We start from the raw sequence: 15,899 nt of genomic DNA, 5'->3' as shown, positions 1-15,899 counted from the left end.
TTTTTCAATACTAATTAACAGCAGTTACATTACCAAACTAGGGCAGTCACTATAGGAGAAAAAACACAAGAATTATGCTGTATTGTCACATACTATCTATTCCTGACACTGGAGTGGCTTATAAACTTACACAGTATATAGTCTGAGGTCTGGGGTCTGCCTACATGTGGCTAGTTTTCTGACTGTTTCGGAAAACATGATACATGATTTTAGTTATATAGGTCAATATTAAATAGTCTCCTGATGAGTCGCCTTTGGTGAGAACAATGAAACCCATAGAAATGAGAGGCTTGGAGAGTGAGTATACGTCACCTCACCCTCTGTACTGAGATGTGGGGTATATGTTTTTTCTATTAGTCACCTACTGACTAACCTTCAGGGGGTGAATTATGGGTATAGTTTTACATTTGGAATTAATAATGTTTAGTTTTATCCTTTTGTCAGCAAACATGAGGAATGACAAGAGAAAACCCATTTAAGAAGATTCAATTTTGGTTAAAACTATTCCAACATTATGAACATAAAAAAGGCTTCTCCCCTATGTGACGTCTCTGATGTTTATTCACAGTTGATTTCCAAGTAAAATATTTCCCACATTAAGAAAATGAAAAAGGCAACTCCCCTATGTGGGTTGTTTCGTGTTGCTCAAGATTCCCTTTACGCTTATAACATTTCCCACATTCTGAACATGAAAAAGGTTTCTTCCCTATGTGGGTTATTTGGTGTTGCGTAAGATTCCCTTTACAGTTAAAACATTTCCCACATTCTGAACATGAAAAAGGCTTCTCCCCTGTGTGAGTTCTATGGTGAGTAACAAGCAGTGATTTATATGCAAAACATTTCCCACATTCTGAACAGGCAAAAGGCTTCTCCCCTGTGTGAGTTCTCTGGTGAGTAACAAAATGAAATTTCTTGTTAAAACATTTCCCACATTCTGAACATGTAAATGATTTATTTGCTTTAGGAGCAGTTTGTTTTTTATTGCCTCTATTGTGACTTTGATTTTCCTTAGTAATCAGTAATGAATCAGAAGATGGGACCTGTTTCATAGGATCCGATGACAGATCTTTGCTGTGAATGGATGATGGTATATCTGGAGTAACAGCAATCACTTTAGTTGTATCTTGAAGGATCTCAAGATGATCAGATTTAAAAATTGAAGATGTCAGCTGTCCCTCTGATCTCCCGGTACAGTCATCTGCTAAGATAAAAAACATTTTTAATAAAATATCCTTGAGTTTTATATTTTTGAACATTTCTACATAAACTGTCAATAAAAATGGCAAGCTATGTAAAAGCTTTAATTATTTACCAAGACAATGACAGTTCACAGTCTAATAGAAAACCTTGTTGGATGAGCCAGTAGTGTGTGGTGTTCAACTGTTTGTTCATTCTGCCTCCCAAATGTCAAATATAAAGAAACCAATTAATGATATGTAGATGAAAATAATACCAATTCTCATCTCACAAAAACAAGTCCCCACTCAGGTCCATCATCTGTCAATGGAAAAACAGAGGTTCCCGCACTATTAGTGGCTCAAAGGCTGTTGAAAAGCAACAAGGTTTCCATAAACCAATCCAGCAAAATCCGCTCTCACTTCGGAGTCTTGCAGTGTGCGCAAACAACATTTAGGATCCCTGTATTTAGTAATATTATAGTGAGAAGAACCCACTTAATTTGCGATGTCTCCTGGAGAACAATTTGGGCACTATGTGCTGGGTAAGAAAATGGCAAATGTGTAATTTCCACTCCAACATCCACTGCGTGTTAATTTCCGGAAAGTTGCTGTAGAATCAAAATATTCACTTCTCCTACACACGTGGTCTAAATTGTTGGTACCCCTCGTTTAAGGCTACTTTCACACATCACGTTTTCGGCGTCAGGCGCGTTCCGGCGTCGTGCCATAGCGCCGGATCCGGCAAATGTTTAGTAAAACCGGATGTGACGGATCCGGTTTTCTGCCGGATCCGTCTTGCGCTTGATAGCCAAAACCAAATCCGTCTCATCCGGTTTTCGATCCGTTTTTCGACGGATTACGCCGGATCCGGTTTTTAAAATCGCCCCTTGTGGCCTTCCGAACGGGATTGGCTACTGGAAAACTATATATAGCGTGTTCCTACAGCCCTTCTTTGACAGGTTGTAAAGGAGAAAGTGCAGGTTGGAGAGAAGAGCAAGTTACTGGCGAAGATGGATGTTGTGATTGGAAATATTTTGAAGGATTTGGCGGATTTTACAGCGGAGGCGAATCGTTTGAGGGTGATTGTTCTGGAGAAGGAGAGAGCGAGACAGCAGCGCATCAGGCATCGTAGACGACGTTTGTGGATCCACCCCATCACAGCCAAGAGAATGATGCGTGGGGTCTATTCTACACTCTGCATGGACCTTAGACGAAACCCGGAGAAATTTTTCGCATATGTTCGGAAAAAATGGAGAATTTTGATTACTTGGTGGAGCGCATTGCACACCTCATAAGAAAATCGGACACCTATTGCCGCTTCTCTGTTTCACCCGCAGAGCGTCTGATGGTGACTTTAAGGTAAGCCACATTTATTGGATCTGCTCGCTTCAGAGCACACTTTCACTGCAATCTTGTTGGTGGTAGTTTGTATCTCCAAGTGTTATAGCTGAGTTTTGGTATGTAATGCTGTGATTTTAAACTAATTGATTGTTTTTTAATTCCCCACAGATTTCTTGCAACTGGAGAATCCCTTTCGTCACTGCATTTCCAGTACAGACTCGGGATTTCCACCATATCTGGAATAGTGAAGTACACATGCCGTGCACTGTGGGACTCCTTAGCTGAAGAGTTTTTACCAGAGCCCACAACAGAGAGGTGGATTGAAATTTCTGAAAAGTTTCTACAGATATGTCAGTTTCCCAACTGCTTGGGCGCTGTGGACGGGAAACATATCCGCATTGTAAAGCCAGCCGGATCGGGATCGGAATATTTCAATTACAAGAAATATTTTTCAATTGTCCTCATGGCCATCGCTGACGCAGAATACAAATTTATTGCTGTTGATATTGGGGCCTATGGCCGCTCCAATGACTCTCAAGTTTTCAAACTGTCTGCCATGGGGCGTAAACTGTATGGAAACACCTTCCAGTTCCCACCCCCTAGACCGCTGCCGCAAACATCTGGTCCACCTATGCCATTTGTCTGTGTAGGGAATGAAGCCTTCCAGCTGTCAGAACACCTTTTGAAACCGTACGGTAGCAGAGGATTGTCAAGAACAAAACGCATTTTTAATTACCGCCTCACAAGAGCAAGAAGAATGGTTGAATGTACCTTTGGTATTCTGACAGCCAAATGGCGGGTCCTATTGACTGCGATCAACCTCAAGATAGAAACTGTTGACGAGGTGATCAAAGCTTGCGTGGTACTCCACAATTTTGTTATCTGCAAGGAACCCATTTCCATTGAGGACACCTCTGAAGAAACCACCTTGCAAGATTACCATGACATTACCACTAGAAGTTCTGTGACGGTTTCAGTAATGAGGGACAATTTTGCACTATACTTTATGTCATCTCAAGGCAGAGTACACTGGCAGGATGACAGAGTGTGAAAGATTTGTGCCCTAACCAAACTTGTGTACCTTCTGTACCAACAGTATATACCTTTGCCAACCAAAGTTGGCTATCTTGTCATGGTCTCTATTTTTAGCTTTAGGCCACAGGTATGTACCTGGTTGTGTTTTATGCAAAGTATTTCACCTTTTAACAAAAGTTGTGTACATTGTTAGGAAATCACCAACAATAAACACAACTTTTTAGGTGAAATACTTTGCTTCAAACGCAACCAGGAACACAACTGTGGCAAAAAGCTAAAATTTACCCACAGTTATATACCTGGTTTTGAATACCTTTTTACCTTTGAAATACCCTGTATTTAACCTTTTTTTTAAACATAGTTCGCCGCAGAAAGAAATGACAGACAACCATTGTGAAACGATAATTTAACTTTTATTTAAAATATTTTTTTTTTGTAAAATGTTTTTAAAGTGCAAAAAACTTTTTTAATAAAGGTTTGAAAAAAAACTGGGCATTTTTATTACAAAACACACATTACAAATCTGTGTAGTGTGGGGTGGAAATACTGCTGGAGGGGCTGCGGGACACTTCGACACTGGGAGTGTGGAGAGAGGACTGGGATCGTGGTGGGGAAGGAACAGTTAGAGGTGAAGGTGTGGAAAAAGCTACAGAATGGGTGGACATGTGGGAGGCAGAAGAGGTGGTGGGCGGTGGAGTGGAGGGTTGGGCAGGGACTGTAGGAGCAGATGATGTTGATGGCAAGTTGTATGGGGAAGGAGTTTGGTACGGGGAAGGAGTTTGGTACGGGGAAGGAGTTTGGTACGGGGCAGGTTGCTGGAAGTGGGGAGATGTCTGGTACTGGGGAGGTTGCTGGTACTGGGGAGGTTGCTGGTACTGGGGAGGTGGCTGGTACGTAATAGGAGGGGGAGGATGGAAAGTGGCTGGAGGGGGTGCAGGTGGAGGAACTACTGGGGTGGGAGGAGGAGGTTGGGAGGTAACCTGCTGGAGAGCACCGTGGCATGAATGCATTACATGCATCTGCTGGCTAGGAGAGAGCGTTTCCATGCGCTCCACAACAGACCTGAAAAAGGTGTGGTTTGGCGAAGATCTTGCTTCTGAATGCATGGTTTGCAGAAGTGTCTTCACCTCCAGAATGCTGGCGTTGATCTGCTGAAAGCCTGCGGAGATTTGCTCTGACAAGACTTTTAGACAGTTCTGGAAAGATGCATTCAGATGCAAGAACTCTGGCTCATAAGTCTTTTCCTGACCCCTCTGCCGCTGCCGCCCAGTACCCGCAGGTGTACTAGAGGTGGCAGGGGCAGAAGGGTGGGGTAAAGGGAAAGCGATCTCCTCACCAGCAGCTTCATGTAATGTAGGCGGCCACGATGCTCCTGTGCTGGTGGATGGGACAGATGGGTTGAATGTGTGGGAAGGCTGGGAAGGTGCAGATTTACTGGGGCGGTCGAAGTGTCCCTCGGTGCCGGTCTCCTCAGGGATCGCCTAAGAAGGGTCCAATCGTGCAGGCTCCCGAGTGCTGCTCACCGTGCTGTGGAATAAAGAGAAAAAAAAACAATTAAAATAGTGACATGGTATGGCCCTGGCTGAAAAATTTTTTTTACATCTAAACATTTTTTTTTTACATGTGGTGTGTAATATTTACCTTCTGGTGACCATTGTATCCCGGAGGAACGACAGGGCTCGTGCGTACTTGTACTTGCTCCTGCGTCCTCCAGATCCACTCGGGGCCCGCATCTCTTTATTGAACTCCTTCTTGAAACGATCCCTCACAGACCGCCACCGCTTCACAATTCTCTCCCCTGAAACGAGAATGGACAAAGTGGTTAGTATACAACATCAGTGTTTCCCAAACTCCAGTCCTCATGGTCCCCAGGGGTCATGTTTTCAGGATTTCCATAGTAAATAGAAATCCTGAACACATGATCCGTGGGGACCACGAGGACTGGAGTTCGGGAAACACTGGTTTACATCAAGCAACCGGTACTGTATATACTTACGCTCTTTAATCTGGGCCCGAGCATCGAGGTCCTCCCAGCGGGCCACAAGGAGCGAACAGATTTCCTCCCAGAGTCGTCGGGTAACAATCAGGTCAGCATGGTGGTGGTCAGCCATATTCCATAGCGGCTCCCTTTCTCTGACGAGATCGATGAGGTGGTCCACATCAATTCCTCCATCCTCACCGTCCGAGTCGGGAGCACACTGTGAAGGCTGTTAAAGTAAAAGAGAAAAATAGCAAAATTAGTCACCACACTTAAGACATGAAATAAAAAGTGTACCAAAATTTCACTTAAATATTATACTTACACGCTGGTGACCGCCGCGTTCCTGTCGCCGACGACCCTGGGAGGCACAGCGAGGACCTCTTGGCCGAGCACCAGATTGGGAAGACTAGAGAAGAAAAGAAAAAAATTTATGTGTTTGGATGTTGGCATTTGTTTGCTGTGTGAGGTCTGCAGTACATTGTTTTCTATGTGTTGTGTGTAGTGTGATGTTGTGTTTCTGTGTTTGATGCAAAAAACTTACCAATTGTGAGCCCACTCCAGGTGTCTGTCCACCCCTCCTCCTTCTTCTCAGAGCTCCTCTTCAGCTTGTGATTCCTGTTTTGAAATAAAAGGCAATGAATAGACATATATTACAGAGATGATAGATTTTGGAAATAAAAACTTACCGTCAAACGCTGACGATGCGAGGGAGGGCTCCCAGAAGAAAATGTGCTGTCCTCTTGCTGGCCAGACTCCATGGCTGTGGGTGCTGTTGCTGCATCTCTTGGGCGGCTGTTGAATAAAGAGAAACAAAGGGCCAATGAATATCTTGATATTCCTTGGCCCTAGTTTTGAGGAATGGGGGATTTGATAATTACCTTCTCTCATCTGCTGCTGGACTCCCCTCCCGTTGTTCAGCATGCTGCTCCATTTGGGGTGGTGGTGGTGGTGCTGATGGTGCTGCAGTGGTCTCCTGCCTTCTCCTGCGTCTGGTTGCTGTCTTGGGTGGCATGTTGGGTGTGGCTGAGGGTCCCACTGTCATGCTTTTATATATGTGTCTTGTGGGCAGAGCTACTGAGCATGCTCAGACCCAAAAAACCGGATCCGGCCATCGCCGGATCCGGCGCATTGCGGCGCTCATAGGCTTTCATTGTGTGAAAAAGCCGGACACGCCGGATCCGGCGTGTCCGGCGTTTTCGCCGGAGACACATTGCCGGAGACATTCGCCGGAGACACATCCGGCGAAAACGGAATGAAATGCATGGCCATCCGGCCCGATCCGGCGCAAATGCAAGTCAATGGGGGGGAAAACCGGATCCGGCATTGCATTTCGCCGGATCCGGTTTTTGTCAAAAGTGCCGGATCGCGCCTGACGGCGAAAACCTGATGTGTGAAAGAGGCCTTAGGGGAAGGAATTTTTTTCCCTATGGAGAAAATTGGCTTCTACTGTGTGGGTTTTTTGCCTTCCCCAGGATCAACAATGCAGAACAGCTGCACTAAAAATAGGCTGAACTGGATGGACATAAGGTCACCCTTCAGCCTTCAAAACTATGTTGCTATGTTACTATGATAAGATCTCAGGGATCTAGGAAGCCAACAGCATCATTACCCTCCGCTTTCTCTTACAGGCCCAGCATAATATTTTTCTTCAAGTGATTTTCTATCTTGTCAGCACATTCTACGTACGCTGTCATTTGACTTTATAGTTACAAATCTGGGCAGGTAATGGTCCGCGTCTCCTAATGTGAAGGAGAGAATGGCTAATGAAGTCAATTATTAAACCTTATATAAGTCAGTTCGGATATGGTGTACCAAGATGGCGTCTGTGTCTTCAGACAACACCCTGGAAGGAATCCTTGGAATGCAGAAGCTGAGATACTGGATACCATATATGGAGGTGAAGCTGAAATGGACCTATCATAGACTGACACTGGCTCCTCAGAAGATTGTGTGACACCCATTTCCTGTCTCTTTGTCTTGAGAATAAACTTCAGTTGTGTGCAAGCCTTTGCTGAGAAAGGAGTAGACATCTAACTCTGTGCTCAGTGTGACTCTTTAAGCGCACACTCGGCCTATATTGGGTCAGTACAAGCAATCATATAGATCTCTCTTTAAGGGATCACCCTCACACTAATACCAGGGGGTAGGTGCATCCTCCAGGTGGTAAGTTCTATAGAAAAGTGCTTTCAATGCCCAAAGTCATTTGAACAGTTTTGGGTGAGGAGAATGTTGTGGTCTAGAGGCAAAATGGTGATCATGGTAATACGGCCGGACTACACCACCGATAAAGCAGCCACAGCCGGTGACTGAGAAGAATCTGTGACTTCTCTGCATTCAGTGGTTACTACTCACCTGGGTAGTCATATGTGGGAATCTCCTCATTACACCGCTCATCACCCCTCACATATGTCTCTGTAGTATTAATATGGGTCAGATCTTCACTCTGAAACAAATATTGTAAAAGTCACAGACAGATGGAGAAGTCCCATCTATGATCAGCTCTAATCCTGCCATCTCCACCGTTCTCATTACACAAGTATAAAACATATAATACTGGTGGATAAAACAAGACTGAGCACAAGACCTTCACAGCCGTCTACACATCATAGGGGAGATCTCCTGACACCTTCTCTCCATCTACCTGATGATCCTGAGGAGCACTGGGATCTTCTTGTTTACAGTCCTGTGGAAGAAGAGGACGGGGACATCTCTCTGGTGTTGTCCTCTTACTGGATAGATCTGGAGGAAACACATACAGGGACTGAATTCATTCTCTACATACAGATAATTATAGGCCGTGTGTATTTAGTCCTGTCTATTACCTGGTGATGTGAGGGGCTGGGGAACCTCCATTATGACGTCCTTGTACAGATCTCTGTGTCCTTCTAAATACTCCCACTCCTCCATGGAGAAATAGACAGCGACATCCTGACACCTTATAGGAACCTGACACATACAATGATACCGTCATCCCCCGATCCCTACATAGTGTTACTGTATAATGTCCCAGCATTCCCAGCAGTGTCACCTCTCCAGTCAGCAGCTCAATCATCTTGTAGATGATTTCTAGGATCTTCTGGTGATTGATGTCCTCATGGATCAGGGGGTGAGGTGGAGGCCCCGTGATTGGGCTCAGGGGTCTTCCCCATCCCTCAGACACAGGGTCCTGACAGTGATCACTAGAGGTCTTCTTCACCACTGTGTAATCCTGGTTATGGAGGGACACATTAATAAATCTCACTACAGACATTTCCAGAGTCCTCACCTCTCCAGTTCTGTCCGTTATTCCCATAGATAAGAATGATGTAATGTGACATCATCAGAATCTCTCACCTCTCCAGTGAGACGGAAGAGGATCTCTAGGGTGAGGTGTAATATCCTCTCCGCCATCTTGTCTCTGTCCATATCCATCCTTGATGGGTAAATCAGGAAAATTCTCTTCTGTAGAAGATCTTCACTGAGAGGATCCGATATTGTAGAGACCTGAATGAGAAGAAGATGATCCGTTGTAACATCATAAGAATCCCGTGTAATAATACAATTACTGGAGATAATAAGGGAAACATATGAGGAGATTTATTATCTTACAGGGTTTAGTTTTCTCCCCTGACATCTACTAATAAAACCTATATATTTAGGCCACAGACAACAAGCAGTTTCCTCCTCGGAGTCGGCAGCTGAACACGTTCCTCATAGACTCATCTTCCATAACGCTAATTCTCGTCTCATTACCGACACTGGAATCGGCATTAGCAATACTGCAGGAGATATTCATTACACGCGACATGAGAAATAACTCCTTCATGATGAGGACGACATCTTCATCTTCTACTGCGGCTCTAGAGACAGATGTGGCCAGAGTCGGTCACTGCCTCCATCCCCACCGGCTGTCTATATGAAGGTTTCCCGTCTTCCCCGCACTGGAATCTTCTATCACGTTAGATCTCAGCTCTGAGTCACACACAGAAGTTTGAGGCTTTTCTGGAAGAACAGGACAGGAGAGATCTGAGGCCGATGTCTCCATGTACAGGGTTTCCCCTCGGGATAAGAGGTTTTTCTATCCCTTTCCCCCAATTAGAGGGGACACCTGTGGATATCGGGGTCTTTACCGGCTGCAGTCCTGTGGGGATTTACTCGGTAACGTGGACGTTGGACAAACGTCACCATCAATTACCATCAGACTGAAGGAACATCGCTCCTCTATTCAGCTCTATGGATCCAGGATGAAATCCACTGCGGCCCCTGCAAGAAAAGAGCGAAGTCTGGTGAGACCCCCGAGGCCGGAGATTTCTACAGCTGCTCTGTGCACAGGACCTGTGATGAGGTCCCAGGAGGGGAGGAGTCAGGGGTCACATGATCAGGGGCCTCAGTGTGTGCAGGACTCTGCTGTGCTGGTTGTCATGGTGCTGGATGAGGGGAAGTTTATGTGTGGGGTCAGGAGGGGTTTACAGGGTGGATGTAGCAGAGCCGTGTGTGTATGAGGTGTACGGAGCGGAGCCGTGTGTGTACGAGGTGTACGGAGCGGAGCCGTGTGTGTACGAGGTGTACGGAGCGGAGCCGTGTGTGTACGAGGTGTACAGAGCGGAGCCGTGTGTGTACGAGGTGTACGGAGCGGAGCCGTGTGTACGAGGTGTACGGAGCGGAGCCGTGTGTGTACGAGGTGTACGGAGCGGAGCCGTGTGTGTACGAGGTGTACGGAGCGGAGCCGTGTGTGTACGAGGTGTACGGAGCGGAGCCGTGTGTGTACGAGGTGTACGGAGCGGAGCCGTGTGTATACGAGGTGTACGGAGCGGAGCCGTGTGTATACGAGGTGTACGGAGCGGAGCCGTGTGTGTACGAGGTGTACGGAGCGGAGCCGTGTGTGTACGAGGTGTACGGAGCGGAGCCCTGTGTGTACGAGGTGTACGGAGCGGAGCCCTGTGTGTACGAGGTGTACGGAGCGGAGCCCTGTGTGTACGAGGTGTACGGAGCGGAGCCGTGTGTGTACGAGGTGTACGGAGCGGAGCCGTGTGTGTACGAGGTGTACGGAGCGGAGCCCTGTGTGTACGAGGTGTACGGAGCGGAGCCGTGTGTGTACGAGGTGTACGGAGCGGAGCCGTGTGTGTAGGAGGTGTACGGAGCGGAGCCGCGTGTGTACGAGGTGTAGGGAGCGGAGCCGCATGTGTACGAGGTGAACGGAGCGGAGCCGCGTGTGTACGAGGTGTACGGAGCGGAGCCGCGTGTGTACGAGGTGTACGGAGCGGAGCCGCGTGTGTACGAGGTGTACGGAGCGGAGCCGTGTGTGTACGAGGTGTACGGAGCGGAGCCGCGTGTGTACGAGGTGTACGGAGCGGAGCCACGTGTGTACAAGGTGTACAGAGCAGTGTGTGTACGAGGTGTGCTCTGTATACACCCGTATACCCCCAGCCTCAGTCGCAGACGCCTCTGTGTATGCTGTATACACCCGTGTACCCCCAGCTTCAGTCGCAGATCCCTCAGTGTACGCTGTATACACCTGTATACCCCAACTTCGGTCACAGGCGCCTCTGTGTACGCTGTATACACCCGTATACCCCCAGCTTTGGTCGCAGACCCCTGTGTACACGATTCAAGATTCAAGGAAGCTTTATTGGCAGGACTAAATACACATTAGTTTTGCCAAAGCAAGTGTACAAAAGGGAATAGGGATAGGGACTGTAGGGATGTTGGGTAGGGGTTGTAGGAAAGGTGGATGGGGGCAGATCCAGGATGGGGATATAGAAGTCCATGGCATAGGGAAGTTGAATGGGGGGCATGGGGCAGATTCAGGGTAGGGGCTATAGAAGTCCATGGCATATCATAGTTCTCTTTCTCGCAGTCTATGACATTCGCTCACACACTGCCCTGCTATCTCCACTGCTCTCTCTTCTCCCCCAGCAGGATATATGTTTTCTCTTCCTCCATGGTGATGAAATCCGGGAAGAGATGTGAGAGTCTCCTGAAGTGAGTGTCCCTCACTGCTGAGTATTTGGAGCAGTGTAGCAGGAAGTGGGTCTCATCCTCCAGGGCCTCCTGTTCACAGTGTTGGCACAGTCTTTCCTCCCTGGGCTTGTAGCTCTGCCTGTGTCAGCCGGATTTGATGGCCAGACTGTGGGCACTGAGTCTATACCGGCTCAGGATCTTGCGGTCTCTGGGGTTCGGGAGTCTCTCCAGATATGGGGCCAGTCTGTAGTCTCTCTGTAGACTCTGGTGCATGGTCAGTTTCTGTGAGCTGATAATGTCGTTCTTCCAGTCACTTACGTACCTCTCCTGGCCTTCGTCTACCATCTTCCTGATTCCGGCTTTTGTTAGGTTGCTGTGATTGGTGTTCTGGTCAGGTTGGGTTTGGGTGAGCTGTTCCGAGGGTCCTGGTTTTTCTGTTTCACCTACATGTGTCAGGGCTTTATGGTGATGGGAGCTTGGATTGCTCCTTTGTAGGTGAGCCCGGAATGACAGTGCCCTCTTTAGAATCGTTAGGTGTAGAGGGAATCTGCCCAGCTCGGCCCGGCAGGCACTGTTGGAGGTGCTCCGATGGACTTGGAGAAGGTGATTGCAGAATACCAGGTGGAATATTTCTGTTGGGCTGGAATCCCACCTTGACCAGTCTGTTTAGGTGTGAGGGCCCCAGACTTCATTGGCATACAGGAGAATTGGGGCAATGATAGATTCGAAGATTTTTAACCAGAGCCTCACTGGTGGCTTCAGATAGCAGTTTCCTTCGGATGGCATAGAAGGTTTTGCAGGCCTTGTCTTTCAGGGTCTCTATGGCTTGTTTGAAGCTCCCTGACCGGTGAATCTCTAGGCCCAGGTAGGTATATTTGTCCATTCCTGTAAGGGCGCAGTTGTTGAGGAAAAATGAAGGGTGCTGGTCTGATTTTCTCTTTCTCTTCTGTAACACCATGATGTTGGTTTTCTTTGCGTTGACCGGTAGTGCTCAGGTGGAGCTGAATTTCTCTAAGATTTTCAGGTTTTCTTGGAGACCTTTCTCGGTTGGTGACAGAAGCAGCAGGTCATCTGCATACAGCAGGAATTTCACCTGCACATCATGGAGGGTTAGATCTGGTGCTGTGGAAGATTCCAGAGCGGTAGCCAGCTCGTTGATGTAAATGTTGAAGAGCATTGGGCTTAGGCTACAGCCTTGTCTGACTCCACGGCTCTGCCGGAAATAGGCCGTTCTTCTACCGTTCACACTCACACTGCAGAGGTTCTCGGTGTAGGAGCTTTTGATAACATCGTAGGTCTTTCCTCCTATTCCGCTCTCCAGCAGATTCAGGAATAAGCCTGGGTGCCACACCGAATCAAATGCCTTTTTAAAGTCTACGAAACAGGCGTATATCTTCCCGTTCTTTGTATTGTGGACGTGTCTCTGAATGAGGCTGTGCAGGGTATAGATGTGGTCGTTAGTGTGGTGGTTTGGCATGAACCCTGCTTGGCTCTTGCTGAGGACGTTGTGCTCGGTGAGAAAACTGAGGATCCTCTTGTTCAGGATGCTGTTGAACAGTTTTCCCAGGTTGCTGCTGACACATATTCCTCTGCAGTTGGCATGGTCATACCTGTCCCCATTCTTGTGGATGGGTGTGATGAGGCCTTGGTTCCAGGTACGAGGGAAGTAGCCGGCACTTAGCACAATATTGAAGAGTTTAACCATTGCGGCCTGTATTTCTGGTGGGCTGTACTTCAGCATTTCTGGTAGGATTCCATCCAGGCCACCGGCTTTTCTACATCTTATGGAAGAGATTCTCTCTGCTACTTCCTGTAATGTAATAGGTGTATCCACGGGGTTTTGGAAATTTTTTACTTTTTCCTCCATTGCTTTTAGTTTTGCCATTATGCTTTCCTGTTCTTGGCTTAGTTCTTCCTTTGGAATGTCTTTATAGAGGTCTCTGAAGTACTGGAGCCAGATGTTGCCATTTTGGATATGGATGTTGCGTTTTCTTGTCTTTTGTGCCCATGTGGTTCCATAGTTCCCAGAAAGAGTTGTCTTGGAGGGCATCTTGGAGTTGGTTGAGCTTGGTAGAGATGTAACTCTGCTTCTTCCTCCTGAGGATGGTTTTGTACTACCTTTGTATAGTTTCATAGGCTTCCCTCAGACCCGGGTGGTTGGGGTCTCTGTGTTTCTTGTTTGAGGCTGTTCTCAGGGTCTTCCATACGGCTTTACATTCTCTGTAAACCATCCATTGATCTGTTTTTATTTTGGTCTCTTGTAGTTGATTTTTTAAGGTCGGACAGTCTGGCCATTGCATAGAATATATTGTTGAGGTCTTTGGCAGCTTGACTCACTCCCTTTGGGTTAGGCTGGTACTCATAGTTGTAGAAGTGGTGGAGCATCCGCTGTATTTCAGGTCTGCTGGGAGCCTCTTTATACTTTAATGCTGACATTTTGTGCCATTTTTTAGGATGGAGGCCGGGTGAAGAGGCCACTCTGCTGTGGCTTTTGAGTGGATGGTTTCTCTGTAGATTTCAGGTACAGAAGAAGTTGGCTGTGGTCTGACAGGTGCGTTTGTGGGGAGACTATGAAGGCGCTGATATTTGCCAGGTTCATATCTGTAATGGCATAATCTACTACACTTCTCCCAACATGGGAGTTTAGTGTACACCTCCCTAAGGAGTCCCCTTTGGTTTGTCCATTAAGAATATGAAGTCCTAAACTTCTACATACGTTCAGGAGCTTTTTACCACTTTTGTTGACTGTACTGTAGTTTTCTCTCCCTGTTCTTGCATTGAGGTCTCCAAAGATGAGAACTTTGCCCAGGCCCTGATAGTGGGCGGCTTCTCTTTGTAGGATCTCGAAGCAGTCTGGATTGAAGTAGGGTGACTCTGGTGGTGGTATATAGGTGGCGCAGAGGTGGACATCAGACTGAGAGGTGAGGATGGAGCTGCTGATCCTGATCCATATGTGGCTGCCTCCTCTCTTCACCGGTTTGATGTACTGGTGGAGCTCCTCTTTATACCAGATCAGTATTCCTCCTGAGCTCTGGCCCTGTTTGATGTTTTTATTTTTCAGGGCAGGGACAGAGATTTCCCTGTATCCGATGGGCACCAGAGATTCGTTTTCGGCTCTGGTCCATGTTTCCAGGAGGATCTGAACGTCTATATTTCTCAGTCTTTGTATAATGTCAGGGTCATTTGTTTTACATCCAAAGGTCGAGGTGTTGAGACCCTGAATATTCCAGCTGCTGATTGTAAGTGAAGTCATGTTTCTATATATCTTGGGTGTATATACCTTGTAATGAGTATAGCTGTGTAGATCAAACTGGATTTCTGACTGTTCTGTAGATGTGCTTGGTTCCATCCAGTCACATTAGTTTCCTGCATAGTGCGCTGAGCAGGGTCTTTATCTCATTCATATCTCTGCTCTGCATGTATCTGTGTGGGGTCGGTGGACCCCTCCGTGGAGGTCTCCACCTCTGATGGTCTGATTTTGGGTGAAGAGCTTTGTTTCCAGCTTCTGGAGATAGGATTGGGGTTTTCTGCCTTTTTATTGTTGGGGCTCTTTCAGTGTGATTATGGTCACTGTTGAGTCCAGGCCTCGGTCCTCTGTTTAGTATAATGTCTTTCAGCTCTTTGGCCAGGAGCCTGACCCCTTGTTTGTTGAGGTGTTTATTATCATACAGGTGATGGTGGTTTATGGAAAGGTGTTGGAGGTGTTGTGCCAGGGTCACGTTTGGGACAGTCTTGACCCTTTCTGTCAGTTCCATATTGATACTTTGGGGGGTTTGCCTGGATATATCCTTTGTTGGGAGCAGAGATGACAGAATGATTTTGCTGTCTGGGAATTTTAGTTTTGCCGTCTTTGCTAATTGGATAAGTTGTCCTGCGATCTGCTGGTGCTGGTCTGGCAGGTTGTTTGTATGATAATATGGTTTGGGTTGTTAAACCATGGATTACTGATGACCTCTGTCACCTGTTCAATAGTTGCACAGTGAACTTTTCTGACCCGTTTTCCTGGGAATAGCCATCGTGTATTTAGGTACTTCCCATTTGAGTCCATTATTAGGACAATGTCAGGACTTTGTGATGTCTGGGGTGGTTTAAGTGGCCGCTGATGGGGGTCTGTGATGCTGGCTTTGCTGGTGGTTGGTTCTCTTCTCTTTTCTATCTCTCTCGTTTCTGGTTCACTTTTATTGGTTTCAGGATTGGTCGTATTGGTTATTGTTGTGCTGTTATTTGGCATCTTCACATTCTGGTCAGTGGAGGCCATGTTGTCTGCTCTCTGGCTTGCTTCCTTTGCCTCCTGCTGGGTCAGATGGTGAGGGGTCTGTGTTTTTAGTTCTGCGATCTCCTTTCTGAGTCTCTCATTGTCATTTTGTAATTCACGCATTTCTTCTCTTATCTTCTGTAGAGCTGACTTGTATTCACATTTCAGT

At 46.9% G+C, this 15,899-nt stretch overlaps 1 protein-coding gene across 1 annotated transcript; it reads right to left on the bottom strand.

Moving 5' to 3' along the window:
• Positions 1-543: 543 nt before the first annotated feature.
• LOC141075789 (uncharacterized) lies at positions 544-14,824 on the bottom strand. The gene is made up of 3 exons (XM_073562934.1): positions 14,756-14,824; positions 7,888-7,978; positions 544-1,198 (listed from the first exon to the last, which is right to left on the bottom strand). The coding sequence occupies exons 1-3, from the start codon at positions 14,822-14,824 to the stop codon at positions 597-599; spliced, it is 762 nt and encodes a 253-aa protein (XP_073419035.1). The 3' UTR covers positions 544-596.
• Positions 14,825-15,899: the final 1,075 nt, after the last annotated feature.

This window comes from Dendrobates tinctorius, unplaced genomic scaffold (assembly GCF_039654945.1).
Source record: "Dendrobates tinctorius isolate UK_male_01 unplaced genomic scaffold, ASM3965494v1 ptg000372l, whole genome shotgun sequence".
NCBI classification, from domain to species: domain Eukaryota; kingdom Metazoa; phylum Chordata; class Amphibia; order Anura; family Dendrobatidae; genus Dendrobates; species Dendrobates tinctorius.
This window is presented reverse-complemented; position numbering and strand designations above follow the sequence as displayed.